Raw genomic sequence first — 23567 nt, forward strand, 5'->3', positions numbered from 1 at the left:
GATGCAAACTTCACCTTTCAAGCTAATTTTGTGGGGTTGAATTAGGCTTAAAACCCACTTTTCTAACATATATACATATATAATACATTTTGAAATTGTAGTTTCATTTATTTTAGAACAACAAGAAAAATGTTTGATTATTCATACAATATAACTAGTCAAAGTTACACATCAAAGTCAAACAGAAAGAAGAAATGAGTGTTCAAGTTGCTTTCCAACCTTCAAGGATGGCTCTGCTTCAAGTTCTCGCACTATAGTCTGTTTCCCTCACGGACCTTTGAATTTTCGAAAACTTTCTAGTTACAGGTTAGTGTTTCAGAGTACAGGAACAAATTTTATAAATTTTGGTTGTTAATGTTCTTACAAGGTTAATATTTAGAAAGTAGTTTTCATTCTAATAAGCAGGTCAATTCCCATCGTAAATTTATTGCAATATTTTTAGATATTATTGGTGTGTGATTGAAAATTTGAAAAAAAAGAAAGATACATTTAAATTATTTTTACCTACAATATAAGAACACTTATTACTTATATTTATATTTCACTGAACATATTTGAATATGCTTAATAATTTGTGGTGTTCATAACTATTGGTCTTTGTCTCTTCCATTTTATGTATGTTCTCTCAGCAAATCTAATTTCACGTGATAATTTACACCTTAGCTCCATGGCTTTTCTTTTTGTGGAATAACTCAATGGATCTTCTCAATCTTATCCCCTTTACACTAATAAAACAAAAAAAAAATCAAGTTTTATCAAGTACATACTCAATTAGTATGATTTCTCCTAAATTAAGGCAAAAACAAAGTTGAAAATAGGAGGTTTTAGTAAAATATGCACTTAACGATTATGAATAGAATCTGGCTTTAAACGACCAAAGCATGATGATATTTACCTTGATTATCCGATTGAGAAGGAGCGAAAGTTTTTCATGGTTGACGAAGGTTGTTTGTTGAAAGAAAACACAATAGAAGCGAAAGCGATTCCAGAAGGAAGAAGAAACTGAAATTTGATCCAGTGTTCGTATTCATCAATTGAAAAATCGTAGTTACTATAAAACTATAAATGCCTCCAAACTTTGTTGCGATAGCTATCTTCCTCCACCATTAACAACGGCTTTCAATTATCGAAGATCGGAAATCCATAAAAAGTGTCTCGTCTTTTCTACTGTATATGTCTCTTCCATATTGTTACGTAATACACTTGTTTACTGTATTTTTTCTATCTCTTTCGCTCTCTGTTTCTTTTCTTCCTTTTATTTATTTATTTATATATAATATTCTATCAAGAGTTTTTCTTTTTTTCTAACCATGGCTTCTTTATAAACAATGAGATTCAATCACAAAAATATTACATATGTAAGTTTATTGACTATTTTAAAAATAATATTCTAATGGTGATTTTTAATTGATGATAACAAAATGTGCACTGTTAAACTCTGAAAGTAAACATATGGTATAGGCCTCTCTAATTTACAAAAAATAAATACTAAAAAGTTCTCAAGTGAGAAAAAGTAAAAAATATATATCCACCTTTAGTTTACCTAATATGTTACCATCTAAATTCAGACATATATCATTGATTTTAAATACTTCTATAGTTCTAAAGAGACAAAAAAGTAAAAGTTTTGTTCCTTATGAAATAAATTAGTGAAAGCTTAGGTTATTATATAGAGTGCATCTTGTGAAAGCTATAGGCTTTAATTTCCCACTTTGATGGGTGGGTCACTTATCTTCTTTCAACATGCTTCAAAGCTTTATACGATTTTCCCACTTAATGTGGAAACCAATAACCCTTATTCAACATATGCCGCTGTCTACCACTTTAGGGTTCAAAATCTTTTTTTTAACTTCTCAATAATATTCTCCAAATTAATGATTTAGAGAGGTAAACTGAGCTGTAGGAAAGTGATACTCGACAAAGTGATATACTTTAATATTTGTTTTTAAGAACACTATTTATTTGTTTTCGTATTAAAGTAATGTTTTCTCAAAATGTATATTTTTTTTAATATTTTTATAACAAAATTTATATCTTAATGATAATATAAACTTTTGCGATATTTTTAATATATAAAACTAAATTATTTAATTTTTTTTATAGTTCTTTTATAACTTAGTAGACTAACCTTTGTATACTTAATTTGGCGAAGAGATGTTGAAAAAGTTACCTTTACGTAGTAACAAAAGTATAACAAAAATACGTGAGTGAAAAGGCTTTCGACCTATGATAAAGGATTGACGTAAGAAAAAAATAAGTCACGAGCTTCAAAAGTCTTTTCAAAACGTGTGTATAAATAGAAAAGGAAAATTATTTGATTAGAATTTTTTTTTTTGACAAAGACAAATTTTCTATAAATAAAATTAAATAGATTAACTTTTTATTTTTTAATCAAAACAAAATAATAAAATGATTTATCAAACTTTGTTAAAAATTTGTTTATCGAAATACCATTAGCAAATAGAAAACTTCTCGTGCAAACCAAATTTACGTTCTCTCATCATAGTTTTCTTTGTAATATTAGAATGAAAAATGATATTTTAACCTATTTTTTTACCTATTTTTAATTTAGTATTGTAATCATCGTTAGATCATTTATTTTGATTCTTTTTAGTGATATGATGTGATGATCTAATAGTGATTAAAGTAATGAATTAAAAGTGGATAAAAGAAAAGTGGGTTAAAGTATCATTATCCTATTAAAATCTACTTACAGAGACAAAATAAGTTTTTATGCAAAACTAAATTGTTAATATAATTAATAAGATTACTAACTAATTTTGATCGATAATAAATATTTTCTAAGATACTTAGTGGTGAATAGCTACAAAATGTATTAATTTTTTAACTTATTATTATATACTGTATATTATATTTACATATGATTTATAACCATAAGTAAAATAAGGAGTTCAATTATTGCTTTATTAATAACATAAGGGGAAATAAATATTTATTTTAAAATTAGAGTATGCTGTCATTTTTTTTGTTCTATATAACTATTTTCATCCAATACAATAGACCAAACACTAATTTTACTTGTGATGCTTTCAGTATCACTAACTTGACAAGTTTTCACAAATAACGAAAACTCAACGTAAATTAATGCTGCATAAATTATTCCTACAATGTGTTAACATAATTTAAAAGGACACTTTAAGAAAAATGAAAATAATTTTCCTATAGTTGAATCTTTCATTTTGATTTATAGAAAATTTATTAATTTTATATTTTAAAACTTTAATTTTAATCTTTATAACCTTCCTATTTATTTTTTTAATTAAATATGTCATTTTTTAATAAAATAATAAAAACGAGTTTTATTTAGAAAAATAAAAAGATGAATATCATTTATTAAAAGCATAAAAGAGTGTAAATTACAAGGATAGAGTATTATTTTATTATAAATAAAAAATAATTTATTTAAAACCTAAAGGGAGTATAAATGTTATAATATCAAGAAAAATATGTGCGATTCATCCTTTTTATATTAATAGATTTAATAAAAAAAAATCTAAAATTTTTGCTATTTTTTGTGATTCGATAGTGGAACTAACTTAATTGAACGTAATGAAATGTGGTGAATTTGAGTGAAAATAAAAAATTAAATGAAGTAAATTTGAGCTATCTTTCACCCAACTCATATTCCCTCCTAACTTTATATATGTTAACGAAAATGTGTTTCTTATTTATGGGAATAGTCCAAGTGTGAGTCAAAAGTCTTACATTGAATAGAATAGACAAAGTTAAATACTATATAAGAATAAAGACTCATAACACCATTGTCTTAAAATTTTAGAATAAAAGTGGTGTCAAATACCTTATATGCAGAAGACTTATGCCATATATATATATATATATATATATATATATATATATATATATATATATATATATATATATATATATATATATATATATATATATAAATCCAACAATTATTGCGTTTGTGATGGTCTAACTCTTTATATAAAAACACATGTTTTTCTTGTGTCTTAGTAAGACTTATTTTTGACAAAATAAACAAATGAAACTAAAAATATTGGGTACACTATTACATGAGTCAGATACTTCTCTTTATTGAACACCTCTGGTTTATTTGTTTGAAACATGTTTTTAGATTTAATATCACTTTTAATCTTTACATCATAAAAAACTTTATATCATAAAAATTATTCAATATTTTTTAATTATTTTTTATTTAATGTGGTCTTTATATTTTTTAAAAATCAATATAGTTTTTGTTGGCGCTACCAACCTCCATCATGTGACTTCGACACATTTTAGTAGAGTTAGTTTAGGAAAATAAATGTTCTTTCTAGAAATAAAGTTGAACTTATATATCATTATAATTCTTTGTATTTGAAGGAAAGGAATCACATTGAATTTTTCTTAGAAAAAACATAAAAATTACATTGAATAAAAATAAGTTAAAAATTCATTCAATAATTACTATAAATATATGAACCAAAATTAGTATTAAATTTTTTTATATTATAATGTTAAACTTCAAAAAGTTCATTTTAAAATAAATTGAGGGTGTGCATAAATTTTGTTGAATACAAGAAAAAAAAAACAGCATATACAAATCAGGGAAGTTGCCATTATGCTTATAGTCCACTTGTTTTCCATCAACAAGATTGGGCTTGTAGTCTACAATTTTTCTTTTCCAATTTTTGAGCCCATATCCTTGTTTGGAGGAGCATGCTGGAATTTGACCCAGAACATTATTCTAAACAAGGATTTTTGTGACCCATACCTACCTTTGTATATATTTAAGTTGTACTACAAAACATTATATATTTTGGATAAACTCCCATGTGTTTTTGGATCAGACAATTTAGGAGAGTAATTAATTTATTTGGAGAATTTGAAATTCTTTCAAGAAAAGTGATATGTTTTGTATTAGGAAATTAAAAGAAGATTGAAATTGATAAATTTTAAAGAAGGTATTTCAAATAACTAAAATAGTAAAATTTGAAATTCACTAAAAAAGGAAAGAAATTGAAATTCCCCAAGTTGAGGAATTTCTCATTAAATAAGCAAAAAAGTCTATTCGTCCAAAAAGTAAAGTCGAATCGGGTCAAGTAGAAGGTCGAGAAGAGTTAATTTGATTCAAAGGTTGAGCTGGGTCGGCCTAGACTGAAGGTCAAGTCGGACAACAACAGACCAAAGGTTTAGTCGGGTTGGGTCAGGCCAAAGTTCGAGGCATGCTAGGTCGAGTTGAGTTGAAGGTTAAACCAAGCCAAATTGGATCAAAGGTTGAGCTGGACAAGGTCGGGTTGAAGTTCAAGTCAGGTCTGTACGAGCTGAAAGTGGAGTATGTCCGAACTAGACTGAAGGTTGGGATTGGTAAGGCTGAAGGTCAAGTCAAGTTGGGCCTGATCGAAGGTTGAGTTAAACCGAGCTAGGTCAGGTCAGAATGAGTTTGGTCGAAAGTCGAGTCAAGATGAATCGTACTAAATTAAATATTTAGTTAAGTTAGACTCAAAAATATAATTTAGTTAACTGTAAAATAAAAATTATTTTATTTTATCAAAATAAAAAAATTGAAATTTAAAATATTTCAATTACTTAGTTCAAGTTAATTATTTGAAAAATAAAAATAATTCAATTGCAAATAGTTCAATTAATAAGTATTTCAATTTTTGGTAATTGTTGAAATCTCACGTTCAATCACAAAGTCAAGTTATATCTTATATGTTTTTGTTTTGTTTTCGAAGAGTATATATTTATGGAAGTTTTTCACAAGTTAAATTAGCTTTTGTATAAATTAATATTAAAATTTAAAACAAATTATATGAAAAAGTTTATATAACAGTTTTGTAAAGAAGTTAATCTAGTTTTTTATTATAATTTCCTTGAATTATTTTATACAAAAGTTAAAGCATTAAATTAACTACCCAATTTAAGATTAATCCCAGTATTAGTTCATTTTTACTTTATTAATTTTAATTTTATGAAAAGCGTGATATAGGAGTAGTGGTAGACATGAATGGAAAATTTTGAAAAATGAAAGTATATATACAAAAGGGAAGGCTCTCGAAAAGAGAAACGATGAAGTGGTTTTTGAGTGAAAAAAATATGTTTTTTATATAAGTTTTGATGCGAAAGTAAAATTATTTATATCTAAAATTTTAATATATTTTGATATTCAAATTTTAATGAAGGAGTTAAAAAATAATTTAATGTAATTAAATTTTAAAAAATTATATATTGTTTATTTTTAAAATTTAGGAATTTAGACATAAACAAATTTTAATTTTATCGCTAAAATTTAAGAATTATAGACATTTAAAAAAATAATTAATAAGTTTGAGTATGTCTAGGACATTATATAAAATATAATAATATATTTTATATATAAAAGATGCAAACGTGACTATGTGACATGTTCTACTTCAACATAGAAAAAGGTTTAATGTTTAATTTCGTTATTAAACATTTTGTATTTGCTTCATGTTTTGTTTCGATAATACTTTTTAAAAAAACTAATAATAAATTAAAGTAAAGTAAACCTAGTTTATGTATTAATTAATATCTAATTTAAATAATTTAAATAATACAGAGTTTAAATTAGCTTAGGAATTAAAAAATATGAAATCATGTCAGAGGTCCCACGGTCCTTTACAAATAAGTGATGTATTTTTTTTCTCTTTAAATATAAAGGATAATGATTAGTTATTTTGCTATTTTTATAGATATAGAATCTCTCATTTATGCAACATGGTTGTTATTTTGACTATAGAACATGGACTATGTTAGTTTACCTTTTTGGACTTGATATTAGGAGGTGAAATAAGACTTTGTTTTAATAGTTTAGTAGTTCAACTTGAGTTGAAACAACATTAATAAGGGTTAAATAAAATTTTAGTTTTCAAATTATAGAATGAAATTGAATGTCATTCATGTCTGTTTGATCTCTAAACATTGAAAATGAATAACTATATGTCTCATCATCAAAGAACGTTAAGAATTTGGTGATGTGACAAATGAAGTTATCACATGTCGACACGTGTGTGTCCACGTCAACAGATGACACATGTGACAACTTCGTTTTCCATATCAACACATCCTTATCGATTTTTGGTAATGAGGATTATATCCATTTATTTTTAAAGTTTAAGAATTAAGTTGATTCAAAGTTTGAGATATAGAAACAAAATTGAATATGACATAAAAGTTAAGAAACTAAACATTTTTAAAATGCCAAAATTTTGTATTTTGTATGGTTATAAATATTTTAAAATAAATTAAAAGTTTTTTTAAACCAAAAAAAAGAGCTTAAAAATATACATCAATTATTATTTAAGGCTTATTCTTTTCTCAATGTGTTTTGCTTTAGTTATTTTTATAATAATACTTTTAATTGAATAGGAAAAGTTATAATGACTAATCATTATTAAAAAGAGGACCAATATTACTAATAACACAATTTTAAATAACTTATTCTATAAGTAATAACACAATTTTAAAGATTTGTTGATATGTCAAATGATGTTGTTATGTCTGTCATGTGTCAACTTGAGACACACATGTATAAACATGTGGACATATACGTGGCGACTTCGTTAACTATTTTAATAAATTCTTAACACATCGTTAACTACATCAATAAATTCTTAACATCGTTTAGTACAAGGACTATATATATTTATTTTAAAGTTTGGGAACCAAAAACTATTAATGTTTGAAAACGGACACAAAATTCAATTTCACGTTATACTTTAGGGACTAAAAACACACTTAATCTTTAATTTAATAATTAAAAATATACATGTTTTAGAAAAATATATAGCATCATAATTTTATAATGCTAAACATTAAAAATAAACTTCTTAACATTTAAAATGCATATACAAATAAAGAAAAACATGTGTTTCATATTTAAATTAAAATTTCAACATATACATATAGTGACAAGTTTATATACAGAGTACAAAATGTGACTAATATTTTTAGTTGATCTTATTTTTTAAGAAAAAGGTTACAATTATAACATGATTTCTTCTTTTACTGGTTTGACTGATTTTTTAATTGATGTTGACAATTTAATATTAGTTCCACTAGTTTGATACCAGTTTTATATTTTACCAATTTTTCATCTAATCCAAATTGGCCACTCTGGTCCTGACAACCGTGGAAGTAAATTGACATAAAATGTGAATTTTTATATGATTATAAATCTTCTATAACTTATAGATGGTTTAGCCCAAATAATCTGGTTTTATATCTTACATCCTAAGGTCCATTCAACAGATTCAAGTATTTGGAATCAGCATAGAAAATAATAATATTGCAGAACCATAAGAGGCCATGAAACTGAATGTATGTTTGCTGTACTTACACAAAAAGCATGATTAATGGGATGTATGCATACCCTTCAATATACTAACTTCTTTTTAAGCCTTTGATCTCTACTTATAAACCCTTGCTCAAGCACACTCATAAAGCTCAAGCATGGTTTTTGAAGAAGGATAAAGTTTCAAATGCCGGCAAGTGTTTTAGAGCAAGAATGTACAGAACTGACTATATTAAGTATAAGAATGTCTAGAAAGATCTAAACAAGGACAACATAGATTTTGTGAAAGAACAAAAATGGTTGAATGTGGTAACTTGGGAAGCTATTTCATGCTTCTTTCCAAGGTTGACAAACGTGACAGCTCTTGATTGTTGGATGTTGGGTGATGCTCAGCTTCTTCTGCTTCATGCTCATCATGGTCCACTCTTACAATCAAGTTTGCTGTTGGTGAAACTGGAGACAGCTCAATGTCAGAATGGTCATCATCATAGGCTGACATGGTTCGAGTTGAGTGACCAGTGGTTTTGTAACGGTGAAGTTTGGGGCCAGAAGAGTGTACTGTTGAATCAGTGGTGCTTCCATCCATGGCTCGCACCTTGGAGTTTCCAAGTTTCACTCCCTGCTTCTTTTTCACTGCCATGTGCCATTTCTTCAATGCCTTTGATGTTTGTTCATCAAATATTGATTTTTTCATTCTTGAGCCCATCTGTTTGTGTTTACCATCATCATACTCCATAACGTTTGTGACCACAGAAAATAATAGCTCTGATCAAATACAAAAAAACCAGGAAACAAAACAAGGTGTTACCTGAGTAACAAGAGCATATAATGGAAGGGTGATATAGCTGCAGAGGCATAGTGCTGCAAGCCTTCAAACAACAAGAGAATAATTCATCAGATTAGTAGGGTAATATCATGGTTTATTATGGAAGGGAAGTGTAAATTCAAGACTTACCCTAATGCTACTTTCACTATTGCAAGCTTGTAGTCAGCGTGGAAACAATTTTTCAGCCCAAAAGAATACTGCAAAACAAAAAATCATTCATATATTATTCATCCATTTACCAAGATCTACTGGCTACAAAGGGATATATTGTTTAAGATCAGCAAGGTGTGAAGGATCAGTACCCATATCCACAAGAAATATGTTATTTGGAAAGCATTCTGCAAGATAAAAATAAATAAAAACTAGTTAGATACAAACATCAACGAGTCCAAAATTCAAAGCTCCAAAAATATTTTTCTCACTAGTACTAGGTTCAACGAGGATATTTTAATCTATCTGTTCAATAGCAAACCCTCAACACATCTTAAATAAATTTCAATAAACAACTGGAAGGTAAAATTTTAATTGCTTTTATGTCATTAGCTATGAACATTTGCCCTCTGGTAAAGCTGCATTTTGAACTCTAAACTTGAACGATTATACGTTTGCTCTGTGTTCCATCTGCTAAACGTTTAGTCAGGGTTCTGCTAGGAGGAAAGTAATTGAATACCTGAAACAAAGCAAAATGGATAAGATGAAGAACTAACTGAGGCCGACCAAACCAAAAATATCTGTCTGAGCCTTGAACAAGAGGAATCCCTTGGACAACTGCATGTCTCTCTGTTATTTCAATAGCCATCTTTGCCAGTGTGACTTGCAGTTTTGTTCCCACAGCCAAAATTATCTGAAATCAATCAAATGGATTGTAATTGTAAATCTTAATCAGTCTGAATGAAAATTATATTATTAGAAACAGAATACTTACCACAACAGGAATTAAGGATGCCCAGAACATAGCATGCCATCCTGCAAATTTTTACAAGGTTAACCAACTGTTATCCTTCAACTGAATAATTGTGAATTCCATAAAACTCCACTAAGAAAATTGTTGCTCACCATTAACATTTAGTAGCAGGAATACAACAAATGAAGCCCAGAGGATGGGACTGTCAACAGCATAGTGAGCAAGTATGTCAGACAAGTTACCATAGGAAAAATCATATATACAAACTTAGGGATGGCAACGGGGCGGGACGGGGACGGGTTTCACTATCCCATACCCATCCCCGCATAAAAAATTCATCTCCATCCCCATACCCAAACCCAACGGGTATCAAACTTTTTTCCCATCCCCATCCCCACCGGGTAACGGGTATAATCTCGTACCCATACCCGTACCCATGTTCTAACTACTTCAATATTAATTTTTATAAAAGAAAAAAAATTACGGTAAAGAAAACATAATATTATGAAATATTTAATATTAGGAGGATTTTCTTCGATGCCAAATACATTAAAATAAATTATAATTGTTTATATTTTATATTAGAATACCAAATAAAATTTCATGTGAACCAAAACATTTATTAAATTTGCAAACTACAACATTAATAAACTTAGTTGATAAAATTAAAAAATATTTCAAAAAAGTATAAAAGGAAAACAAATATTCAAATTAAAATATATTTTAAATGTTTGTTTACTTCAATTTTTTAAATTCTAATGAATCTCTTTTTTATACACTAATAAAAGTTATAATATATCACTTGATCAAAATGACACAAAGAACAAATATTCAAATTAAAATATATTTTAAATATTTGTTTACTTCAATTTTTTAAATTATAATGAATCTTTTTTTTATACACTAATAAAAAGTTATAACACATCACTTGATCAAAATAACACAAAAAACAAATAATAAACATAATAATAAAATTTTGACATAGATTTTGTATCTTTTGAACTTCAATATATGTTGCATAGTGACAAAAAAATATTCATAGAAATTACATTAAATTTTTATATTGTAGTAAATAAAAGTTATTTATACAATTAAAGTAAAAAAAATTACAGTATGATTAATAGTGAGTTATAAAATAACAAATAATTAGATAGAATATATCGAAATATTTTATTCTACATGATGAAAATAAACAATAAATAAAAATATTAAAAAACTAACAAATGTGTGTTTTAGAAATAATTTGAGAGACTATCGAAAGAAATCGCACAAAGGAAATCAAATGTATAATTAAGGTATGATAAAATGAAAAAAACCTTAGAGAACTAATTATTAAATTATGTTTGAAGTGGTTAAAAATAAATAGAAATATCATTAGTGACCAAAAAATTTATCATTAAATTACAAATAAATTAGTAATTAAATTGGTCACTAAATCAAGTACCGATTCGATCATTGAATCAGTCACTAATTTAGACAATAAATCAACTACTACCACCAATGACGAAAAATAGTGACTGATATGGGTTACTGACTAAATCAGTCACCATTTCATTTTTTCTTGTAGTAAATTATCATATATTATTCCTAAATATCATTATATATATATATATATATATATATATATAATTTTAACCACTTCAAACAGAATTTAAAGTGAAACAATTACATTATGATATATTATTCTACATGATGAAAATAAAAACAATAAATAAAAATATTAAAAAACTAACAAATGTGTGTTTTAGAAATAATTTGAGAGACTATCGAAAAAAATCACACAAAGGAAATCAAATGTATAACTAAGGTATGATAAGACGAAAAATATCTCAGAGAACTAAGAAAACTTTTCAAATATCAACATATATACTTAATGGTTGAAAAATAACGAAAATTACTTTAATGAAACAAAAGAGTTCTTCAAATTAAACAAAAATTAATAATAATAATAATAATAAGTAAAGAATTTTTTTTTATATTACCTTAAATTGAGAGTATAAACATTCTCATGTGAAAGGAAAATTTATAATAAATAAAAATATTAAAAAATAATATAAATATTCAAATGTAAGGCATAATTTTTTTATTAACATACATTATTTTAACATAATTACATAAAGGTTATGATAAGATAAAAAATATATTGGAGATGAGAATGAGTTTAATGACAAATGAAATAATTAAAAGAAATAAAAAATAGAATATATATATATATATATATATATATATATATATGGGTTACTTGATTAATTGTGAATATTTTAATAATTTAAACGAGAATGAAGATATGGCGGGGACGGGTATTATGGCGGGTATATGTACATCCCCATACCCATCCCCATACCCAACTGAAAAAGTCGGGGATTCCCCATACCCATACCCATACCCAGTCAATGCGGGGATTCCCCGTCAAAACGGGGACGGGTTCGGACAATACCCACGGGGACGGGTTTATTTGCCATCTCTATATACAATATAATGCTACTAATGCAATGTTTAGAAGAGTTACCTGACACCAACAACAACCTTGAAGTCATCCTCCAAGGATCTTTTGATATACTTTTGGAAATTAAATTTACTTCCAGGAGCCAGGTGTACCTACACACAATGCACTGTCAAAAGAGGAAGGCAAATTCAGCTTTAAAAGAACATGTTGTATTGTGGAGTAGGTCTCACAGTGATAAATCCATTGCGCAAAGCCAAGTAGTCAGCCTTGCCCACAGACCGATAAAATTGCCTAAAAAAGCATCCCTGAAATTGGCAACATAGAAGACATATTACAAAACTTTAAAGAGAATCATAAATTTAATTCAAGTTATAAACAAGCAGGCTTTTCATAACTGATGATGTAAAAAAATTGAAGTAGTGAATTCATAAGTTGTTCTACTTCACTTTCTGATTCTTCAGAGCTATACCTAAACCAATGCTATTAAAGTCCACCGTTCATTTCTTTTCACAAATTTACAAGTCCAACAAAGGTTACGGTACTTGCACCCCTAACTAGTTGATTAAGTCAAGCCCTCAACCAAACAAATTGTGAAAACATAGAAGATTGGTAAAATGAATCTTACTATATAGAAGAAGATTGAATATCTTGTCCAAAAAGAAGCATGAGCTCTCACAAATGATGTTTCATGTGTAAGGCGGAATCTTGAGGGATCTGCGGGCATAGTAAATTTTCAATATTGGCATGAGATTGCATGTAGCAGCATTTCAAAGTAAAATGGTACACTACACTTGTCAGTAAAATAAGGAATTCTACACTAGAAGAAGAAACACAGTTAAATACATCATTGGACATCATACCATTGGCAAACTCATATCCATGAGATGAAGTCTCCTCCTCCCATGCCTTCCAACCTCGAATCTGCACAAAAAAAAAGAAATTTCAGTCACCAACTCCGCATCATCAATGAACACAAGAAGGACATGACCCTGCTTAAGAAGTTTTTTTGACAGAAAAACTCACAAATCTAATCATAGTGAGACTTTGGGTGCAAATACCGGGTCTAAATTCTCAATATTTGACCATCTTATAAGTGACCCATCTCAAGACTTAAACTGTCATATTTCGGATTAAACACCCAAGCCAAGATTTCATTTTCATTTTTATCTTAAAGTTGACGTACCTTACTTTGGTCTTGGCTTATCATCATCATTATTATTATTATATATGTATGTATGAATGTATATGTATTCTGCAGCAGCTTTCAACCTACCTACAACTGCCTCTAGTATAGATGCACTAACACCCATGAAGGAATAATCTGATCAGAACAAAAATTCAAGCCATTATTATTATATCTTCAATTTAAAGTTTAAATTAAATCTACTTAATTTTTTTTTTCCTTTTTCTTAGAAGAAAATTAAAAAATTTGCAAACCAGTAAATACAAGAAATTTCAACTATTAAATCTTCAAGGTATCATGGTTCCAAAGCAAGGAGGAAGCCAAAGGATTATTATTACTAAATTGGTATCCTTAAAATGCACAGATATGGAAAAATATCTGAAGTATTCGATCAATAAAGCTATAGAAAGAAGAAAGAACAGAGAAAGAAAAAAAATACATCCAAACCTTTAGTCTCCCAAGAAGCATTGTTACAGCACTGTAAAACACATGAAGGACTGCTAAGAAGAATATGAGGATGTGTAACTGGTGCAATCCATTGACAGATATAAGTGGTTGTTGTCCCTGCAACCAACAACAATTAGATAGGAAACTACTGATACGAATAAACAATAAATATAAAATAAGGTCAGACATGGATGCACAAAAGTAGCTTTTTATATTGTGCTGACTGCTGATGGAAGTGAACAAGTGGGAAACCTAACAGAGAATGGGAGTGTAGCTGATGAGTTTTCTTCTATGTTTCTATTAATTTCATTGAGTGAGAGAAGCAATTGTTTTCAATTGATCACTCTACAACTAAAGATGGCATTTTGAATGAGACGGCATACGCTGATCAAACAACATCCATGACATGGCATGACTACATAAATATTATTTGTTTCTACAAACATAATTCTGCAAAGTATCATGAAAAACAGTGTTAAATATATTATCGTGTTGAAATACTTTTATGTTAACTAAGATAAAATCTCCAAGCCCTTTTCAGAAAAGAACACAGACTAAGGTTTCATTCAATTAAATAAAATCTTAGCGAGGAAACCCAGTTACCTCCTTCTTGCATTGGTAAGGGGCAGCATGATCTGACAAATATCTGCGATCATAAGAAAGAAGCCTCCTATGGTGTTCCTCTTCACTACTTGATTCTTCTTCGGTACCAGCAAGCGGACATGGCAACAATTTGTCTGCAATATCAGTAGGAATGCATATTCTAACAATGTAACTCTGCCCGAAAGTAAGAAGCAGTGAAAGGAAACCAAGAATCATCAACTCTGCAAAATCAAAACCAACAATATAAAAACAGGGAAAGAAGTAGTAGCAATTATTATTATAATAATAACAACCATTCACATAAATTACAATAAAATAAATTAAGTCAAGAAGAAGAGTCAAACTGCTTTGGCTCCACGATGTAAGCATTAGTTCATGACAACTAATCGCTCTGTTGAAAATTCTTACCAGCTTTGACCTTTTCCAAAGCCTCAAGCAAAGCCTTCTTGTGCTTTTCATGTAGCCACTGGGAAAAAAAAATCATCAGGTTAGCAAAGAGGAAAATCCCAACAAGCACCGATTATGACAACAACCCTTCAACTTCTAAGATTTCAAGCATTAAAACATAATTTCAGAAACAAAAAAACGAAAGAAGGATTTTCCTCGGAAGCAAATAATGAAACTGCAAAGGCAGAACAGACAATGTACAAGAAAAATCACAGAACCCCGCAAATTCAGGGATCAAACGCAAATACCAAAGCCTCAGGAAAAGGGACAAAAAAAAAGCTATAGAAAAAAAAAATAACAACTCCATTGAGACCCAATTAAAGTAAATAAAACTGAAGCAGAGTATGGAAGGGGCCGTTAACTTGATTGTCAAACGCATGCACAAGAAAACAGTGATAATAATTAAATTTACAAGGCCGAAAAGAAGAGAAGAGAAGAAACTTTGAAAATGGTGACACACCGTTCCCACTTTGTGAAGGCTTTTCTCCAGAGTTAATGATATCAAGATGAAAACAGTGCAGACACAAGCAACGGCCCACGTTGGTGTCTGATCAAGGTCTTTGGAACCGATACTGCTCTCACTTGAAGCCACAGCCACATAACCGCACCACAGCCATGAAACCAGACAAAGAGACAGTATTTTGTACTTTGAGACAGACATTAGCACTATGCACAAACAAACCACCCAAAATCCTCAAAAGAACAAGCAACCACTACGGCATGAGAGAGAAAAAGGAAAAATGGGTTCCCAGAAACAGATTGCAAAACCACAAGCACTGTTGTTGTTTGGGTACTTCTGAAGTAGACAAAGATAATAACTTTACGACTTTTCCTGATCTGGGCTGGTTTTGAAAATGAAAAACCAGTTTTCAGACTTCAGAAGGCGTGCATTTATTGAAGAGGCGATGTTGAGAGAAGTGAGAGAAAAAAAAAAAAGTTGTGGCTTCTGGTGGTGCTGCAGGAGCAGGCACACCTATCGGTATTTGAATTGATTTTGAATGCAGTTTCAGAGGTAGGAGAAGGATTTTTTTTATAGTTTTATTTGTGAAAAAAAAAATTTATTTCTCTGTTCTGTCTGATTTAGATTGATAATCAAAATTAAATAATTTAATGTAAGAAAATGAACTCGCATTTAGCGTAAGAATGTTCTGCAAAAATGGAAACCATAACAGTTGTCACGTCAGTGACAATCTTAATTATACTGAATTTTTCTTTTTCTTTTTCTTTTCCTTTTTCCTACCACTTTCTTTTTACTGTTTGTCAACATGATTTGCGGAGAATATAAATTAAATAAATGTTGAGTCTTTATTAAAATCATAAATAAATTTTATGTACAAATAGTTAGACACTTTGTGTTTTATTATATACTAAATTTAAGTTTAAATAGTTTAAAGACGGTTAAAGATCTTTGATAAAATTAATTCCTAGTTATATTTTCTTATCTCGATACGAGACATCCTTTTTTAGGACAATATTTTGTGTTTTAAATATATTTATTAACGAAAGAATATAAATTTTGAATCCGCGTATGAAAATAAATAATAATAAATGACATGAGTTATTTTATAAAAAAAATATAAAAAGACACTTACAAACTATATTGAATTGTTTATTTTATTAATATATATCATACTTATGGATCCTAATCTCAATTGTAAGCTAAACTGATAATTTCGTGCCTTCTAAACTATATTTATATTGAGAATTAATTTGTTAAATCAGAAATGATGCTGAGTACGTTTGCTACCCCCACAAACACGGTTTCACTGTTGACATATAAACTTAAATTTTAGTTTATTTCAAAACATTTAAACAGAAAATTATTATATTTTACTTAAACAGAAGTTAATCAATTAAGCTATTTTTGGTTAAAATTACAAAAAAAAATAGTAAATGCCCGTTTATATTCTCTGCTCACCACATGAAAATGATTTCATGGAAATCACAAGTTTTTTTTAAAAAGTAGCAATGTTATTTTCAAAATGATAAATAAAAACAAACCAAAATTAGCATGAATCAAATACTCCAAAGTTTTTCCTTTATCAAACTTCTCTATTGTTTCCGTTCCAACACCTAGAAGACTATTTTTTGGTAAGAATTTCTATTCTTGTATTCAATTATATATTGTCGTGTATAAAAAGTTGAGGAATGTTATAGTCTATTTTGTAACACATATTTTCTATAGATTTAAATTTACTAAAAACATAAAAATAGAAAAGATTATCATTAAACGATAAGTGAAATCTTAAAATCCTTTAGCTTTCAATAACAAAACCATGTTAATGATACCTCTAAAATAAATATGTTATTTTATAATAACCATCAATACTACATATATAATTAAAAATAAATAAAAATTGTGAGGGTGTGTTTCCTTTTTTAGGGGTGGTGCTTAAGATTTGTTAACATTGAATAAGATAAAAGTATGGGTGTTGTTTTACATTGACAAATACGTATGCAAATGAATAAAAGAATAAAGAAAATTTGTAGAATATTTTGTAGCAATAATTTTGGTGGTGGTTGGGTAAACAATAAACATTTAATATATATTTAATAAATCATTGACTGTATTTGTTGGTGTTGCGTAGCAGGTAGTTTAATCCGCGTTTCATACTTGCTGTGTCTGATTCGCCGTGTATCACAAACTATATATTAATATCACTTTCCAAACTTGGTCTTTTGTTTTATGTTTAAAAAAGAACATCTATTAAGTAATCTCAGTAGTAAAGATTGACCATTTTTTAACCCTAATTTTCGGTTACCTTGCCTTTCAATTCAATTTCCGCAACTCCACTCGCCTCTGATTGCTACCATCACAATCAAAACTTCAAATGAGTGAACTCGCTTTGGTGAATATCTTCAACTACTTCCATTCGTCTCATAGGGTATATGCAATTAGTCATATATCATTTAATGGAAAACTTAATTACGATTAAATTCATTTAAACGTTCTACCCACGCCTTCAATTGTTACTCCAACCGAGAATTAATTAGTAATTAGTCACATAGACAACATCAAAGATAAAATCTGTTTGCAGTGAATATTCCAAAGAGGTCCAACTCTTACTCAAGAAAGCAAACAGAATACTTTTACAAGAAAATCTTCCATTACAAATTAATTTTAAAAACTATAAATAATTAATCATTATATTCACCGATTTATATATCAATTTACAAAATAAAAAATTTATTAATTACAAAATAGTCATTACTATAAATAAAAATTATAATTAATTATTAAATTGATTACTACTTAATAAGAGACCAATTTAGAAATTTAGATAGCTAATTTTTAGTGACCGATTTCTTTTTCCTTTGATAACTAAAACCATGGTAGTTAATTTTAAAACTAATTTAGTGACCGGTTATAATTTTTTTATTCATAATAGTGACTATTTTAGTGATTAATAATTTTTTGTTTTATAAATTGGTCTCTATATTGGTTATTATAGTTACTAATAATTATTGGTCACTATTTATAAGTTTTCTTGTAGTGTTTCGCATATATAGATTGTTTACAAATATTTAATTCCAACACATTTTACAATTTCAAGATTATTGACAACATGAATAGAGTGTTTTTTATACGTGTTACATAATATTTTTAAATGATATGTTGTTCGTCTAATAGTCTCGTAGCATTTATATTTAAGATAAAAAATAATTTAAATATTTTTTCGTCCTTCAACCGTTTGATGCAATTTTTAACAATAAAATTGTGACCGAGTTTCGGACTCCAAATGTACAATACTTTATACGTGGTAAGGTCTTGATATTTAAATTATTTTAAAAAAGTTTAGACTAGACAATATGGAACTTGGTCCCCTTTAGAATACTCAAATTACAAAAATCTCCAACATAATGCAGAGGACTAAGAAAGAAAAAAGAAGATCATAGATCTCTCATACAAGATGTAATGTCATTAGTGTTGGTGTAGAAAATTATATGAACAAAAAATGCTTAATGTATGTCATATATCAGCAAGTATTATAGAGATTCTATCAATAAAAAATATGAAAATCATTAAAAACTTGGACACTCAATAGTAAGAGATAAAATTGATTAAATCAAAGTTAGTGTTAGTCGGAACAAATAACTTGTTTTTAAAAATATATATTTTTTAAAATATTTATTTATTAAAAAGTAAAATCAGAAATAAAATTATAAACACCAAATATATTCTTTTATATATATATAGATAGAGATTAAAGCTACAAATATTTATGTGTATCTCTTTCATTTGTGCCACTTCACCCTTCCTCTTTTGTCTCTCACCTCCCCAACCGAACAACACCATTTCCATTCTCCCACTCCATCTCACTCCACACTTCTCCCGCTTCCTTTTCCTTCTCTTCATCATCTTTCTAGTGCATTTTAACTCTTCTTTTTCTTTTTTATCTTTGTTTTAAATAATTATTAACAGTAAAAGATATCAATTTAGTTTTTTATCATAAACTTAATAGACAATGAAACTTAAATCTTATTTTTTAAGTTAGATATTAATTTTTGTAAATATATTTTGAGTTATAATTTGATTTTTTGTGTTGCTAGATCCTGGTGAGCGAAGAGTACAGAAGGTGTTGAGAGAATTTTCATGATAAAATTATGTATTTTGATAAATGATATATGGTGGCTTATTTTAAAAGTCGTCCTGAACTATAATTAAAAAACATAAATTTAAAAGACCATTTTAACTAAACTTTTTTATTTATAAAATAAAACATTAAAAATGAAGTGCGGTCAAAAGCAGAGTAAATACTGAGTCTCTCAATACGTGATTTTGAATAGGACAAAGATTCTAACTTAACTTTGTTGTGTATAAAAAACAAAATGATGGTAATATTAAAGTTTAGTGATAGATTGTCCCTAATTTTAATGTTAAAAATGATTCTAAAAACTATAAAATGGTCACTTTTTAACAATAGACGAAATTACGAAACTGTATTTTTCAAAGACAGAATTTGTTATGCTTCACATCAAAACTAAATTGGTCAATTTACCTTCAAAAGTTTCATTTGCCTTTCGACTTTACGTTAAAAGGAGAAAGGACAACCCACTCGGTGATTTTAGTGGTAACATATAATGTGGTTCGCATTTCTCTGTTTTTTCGGTGAATTTGTGAGATTGGTTAGAAAAAAGTTGAATTTGTGGGCCAGCTTGATCATCATACTTATATTTAGATTATAATTTCATTAAAAACTTAAAAAAAAAAAATCCATAAACTACACTTATCTAAAAACTAAAAATAAAAATGTTGATAAACTATAATTAACTTATTAAGTTATAAAAATTTTATTATTTTATGTTTTTATGAAAAGGATATTCGAATGTATAAATAATTATGAACTATTTCATATATTTATGAACTAAAGTTTCCTTAAGCTTGATGGATAAAAGTATTTATTCGATGTGCTATTTTGTTGATTATAAAGAAGAAGAAAAATGTCTCTTTTCTTTGTTTGTTCACATAAAAAAAAGAATAAATTTATGCAATGACAGGCATTATATAATGGACGAAACATCTAGACACAGTATATGTAATGGATGACATATAAGAAGGTGATCACGACAGCTTCAGAAACTCTAAATATACCGTATGAGAATGTACAAGCTATCTCTTCAATCTTTTAGTAGTTATTTTTTTATTTATTATATGTTTATTTTGATTTTATAAAATGTAGTATAAACGTTATATTATATATATATATATATATATATATATATATATATATATATATATAAAAATTATATGAGAAGTAACATTCTAAAAAACCACGAATTTAAGATTCCAATTTAGTGGAGTAAGTTAAATGATATATTTATACATGCTTAATTACATACATGTTTATCTTAGAGTTATGATCAATGGATTTAAACACATAAGAATATGAAGACAAAATAATGTTGTTTTCAAATACTTAATAATAATTTTAACTTGCACATTTTGATATACACGGCTGAACTTGGACAAAAAATATAGGGATGTCAAATTAAATTTTTTACATATAATTATTTTTTTAGTTAAAAAAATTCATTTTCTCTATTCAATTTTTTTATTTAAAAGAAACACACATAATAGTAGAATCCAACAAAATATGACTATAATTCACTATTATGTCATGATATCAAACCACAAATACCGTTTTAGATAAGTTATCCGTATGACTATAATTCACTATTATGTCATGATATCAAACCACAATACCGTTTTAGATAAGTTATCCGTACTCATCAATTTGATTTAGCGGGTATTGACAAATTTGAGGATGGTTTTCCCGAATTGCATTCTAATGAATTTTTAAATTTATTACATGCAACTCGTCATAAATTCATGGTTCCATAAAATTTCCCAAATTTAGTTAACCAAATGCATTTTTTGTCATCTTTATCACAAATACACCGCAACCCCTCACCTCGGGATTCCCTCATCGCAGGTGGGTTGTTGCCAGTGGGAATCGAACCCCAAACCTGACCTTTAACACCCTCCCAACTGGAGAGATGTGACATGCTCTCAGTTGGAGGGGTGTTATAAAAAAGTGAGAATGTATACTAATTTAGGATAAACTTAATCTGGGAGAAACATTCTAAGAAGAATTATAAATCTAGCGTACATAAGTCATAATAAGATACTAACCTTTATCTGTGAGAGATCATGCGAGAATGTATACTTCAATCTCAATTTATGTGTTTCCCAACATTTGTTTCTCAATCATAAATCTTTACATTTCTTTCTCCTCACACACTTTCATAATAACTTACATGGTAAACAAATTTCATAGTCACAAAAAAAAAACCCTATTATCTTTTATAAACCAATGTCTCCATTAATTTTTATTTTATTTTATCTGTATTTTATTTTTATTATAATTTTTCATAATATAAATTTAATATAAATAATATAATAATATATAAATAGAATTTAAAAAAAAATATAAATATATATAAAAAATAAATTTCAAACATTTTTTGGAGAGCCATACGTTCCTCAATAATCTGACAAATGATTATTTTAATATTCTTTTTTAATGAAATCAATATTAATTATATATTTAAATGAAAAACAGCTCAATAAAATACAAGTATCTTGATGTTAACATATTCCTTAATATCTTCTCATCACTTCCATCAGAAAAACATTACCTCTCACCACCACAATCTCATCAAATAATTCAAACATACTTTAAAAAAAGGAGAGGCTTGTAATACGGAAAACGCCAAAAGGAAAGACACTCAAAATCAGTGTGTTGGGTGTTTTTAGCATTATTACATTCAAATTGTAAAAAGTTTTAATATATATATATATATATATATATATATATATATATTATGTAGCAATTATCTCGTGACAAAAGTAAAATAAATTGAATTATAATTAAATTGTGTTGTTTGAATTGTTATACTCTTAAATAAAAAAAATTAACACTATGATCAACAATTGTAATTTTTTATTTAATGAGAAATGCTCGATCTTGACGATTGATATCAGAATAAATGTTGCGAGTTCGATTCTCGGAAGAACTGTGTTGAATGTGGCATCCTGTGGTGTTTGAACTTTTAAGTACAATATTTAATTGACTTTTTCTTAGTACCCTTTTACTGACACCTACCAAGCAACCCAAAAGTCACAACCAATTTAATACGTTTACTTCTCTAAGTTGCATTTATGTCTCTATTAATATTTTCAATTAATACATTTATACTCAAATATAAATAAATAATTATATTAAACGAATTTAAATATAAAAAATTACAACTTCCTGAATTTTATTTAATGCTACTGTTTTAAATATACTTTTATCTTTTAAATCTAAAACATCGTTCTAAATAAATATAATCTGAAGGTAATTTAGAAAATATTTATCGTTATTGAATAAAAACAATAACACTAAATAAATTTAACTGTTATCCTTAACCATTGCAAAAAGTAATTGATTTTTCTCACAATTAAGTCTAAAGGCAATATTTACGTTTGTTTTTGTTTTAGTGTTCTTTTGATCACTCCTTTTGTCCTTACTATAAACCACTTATAATATAATCACATAAATCAATGGAATAATCAATTTAGTTTATGTTAAATTTTTAAAATATGTACAATTTTTTTTATTATTGCTTTTAAAAATTTTGTTTGTACAATTTATTTAATAAAAATAATATTTTACATAAACTATTAGATATTCTATAAAAGATCATCTATGTCTTCTTAATCATGAGTTTTATTTATTTCTCTACTTCTCTCTCTTTTTTCTCTTTTTTTTTTTCCTTTGTCGATACTCATTTTCACCGTGTCTCATGTTTTCTCCTTTTTTTTTTTCATTCCTTTATATGCTCTCATAACTTCTCTTTATCCAGAACCTTCTCTCACATTATTGAACTTTTTTCTTTTCTTTTCCTTTTTCTTTCACTCTATTG

At 27.5% G+C, this 23567-nt stretch overlaps 1 protein-coding gene across 1 annotated transcript; it reads right to left on the reverse strand.

The window, feature by feature from the left end:
• Nucleotides 1–8360: 8360 nt before the first annotated feature.
• LOC114179239 (MLO-like protein 8) lies at nucleotides 8361–16209 on the reverse strand. The gene is made up of 15 exons (XM_028065504.1): nucleotides 15619–16209; nucleotides 15120–15177; nucleotides 14712–14932; nucleotides 14109–14225; nucleotides 13339–13399; nucleotides 13104–13192; nucleotides 12709–12783; nucleotides 12542–12630; nucleotides 10185–10234; nucleotides 10054–10094; nucleotides 9799–9972; nucleotides 9431–9466; nucleotides 9258–9325; nucleotides 9111–9171; nucleotides 8361–9008 (listed from the first exon to the last, which is right to left on the reverse strand). The coding sequence occupies exons 1-15, from the start codon at nucleotides 15817–15819 to the stop codon at nucleotides 8625–8627; spliced, it is 1725 nt and encodes a 574-aa protein (XP_027921305.1). The 5' UTR covers nucleotides 15820–16209; the 3' UTR covers nucleotides 8361–8624.
• Nucleotides 16210–23567: the final 7358 nt, after the last annotated feature.

This window comes from Vigna unguiculata, chromosome 3 (assembly GCF_004118075.2).
Source record: "Vigna unguiculata cultivar IT97K-499-35 chromosome 3, ASM411807v1, whole genome shotgun sequence".
Taxonomy (NCBI): domain Eukaryota; kingdom Viridiplantae; phylum Streptophyta; class Magnoliopsida; order Fabales; family Fabaceae; genus Vigna; species Vigna unguiculata.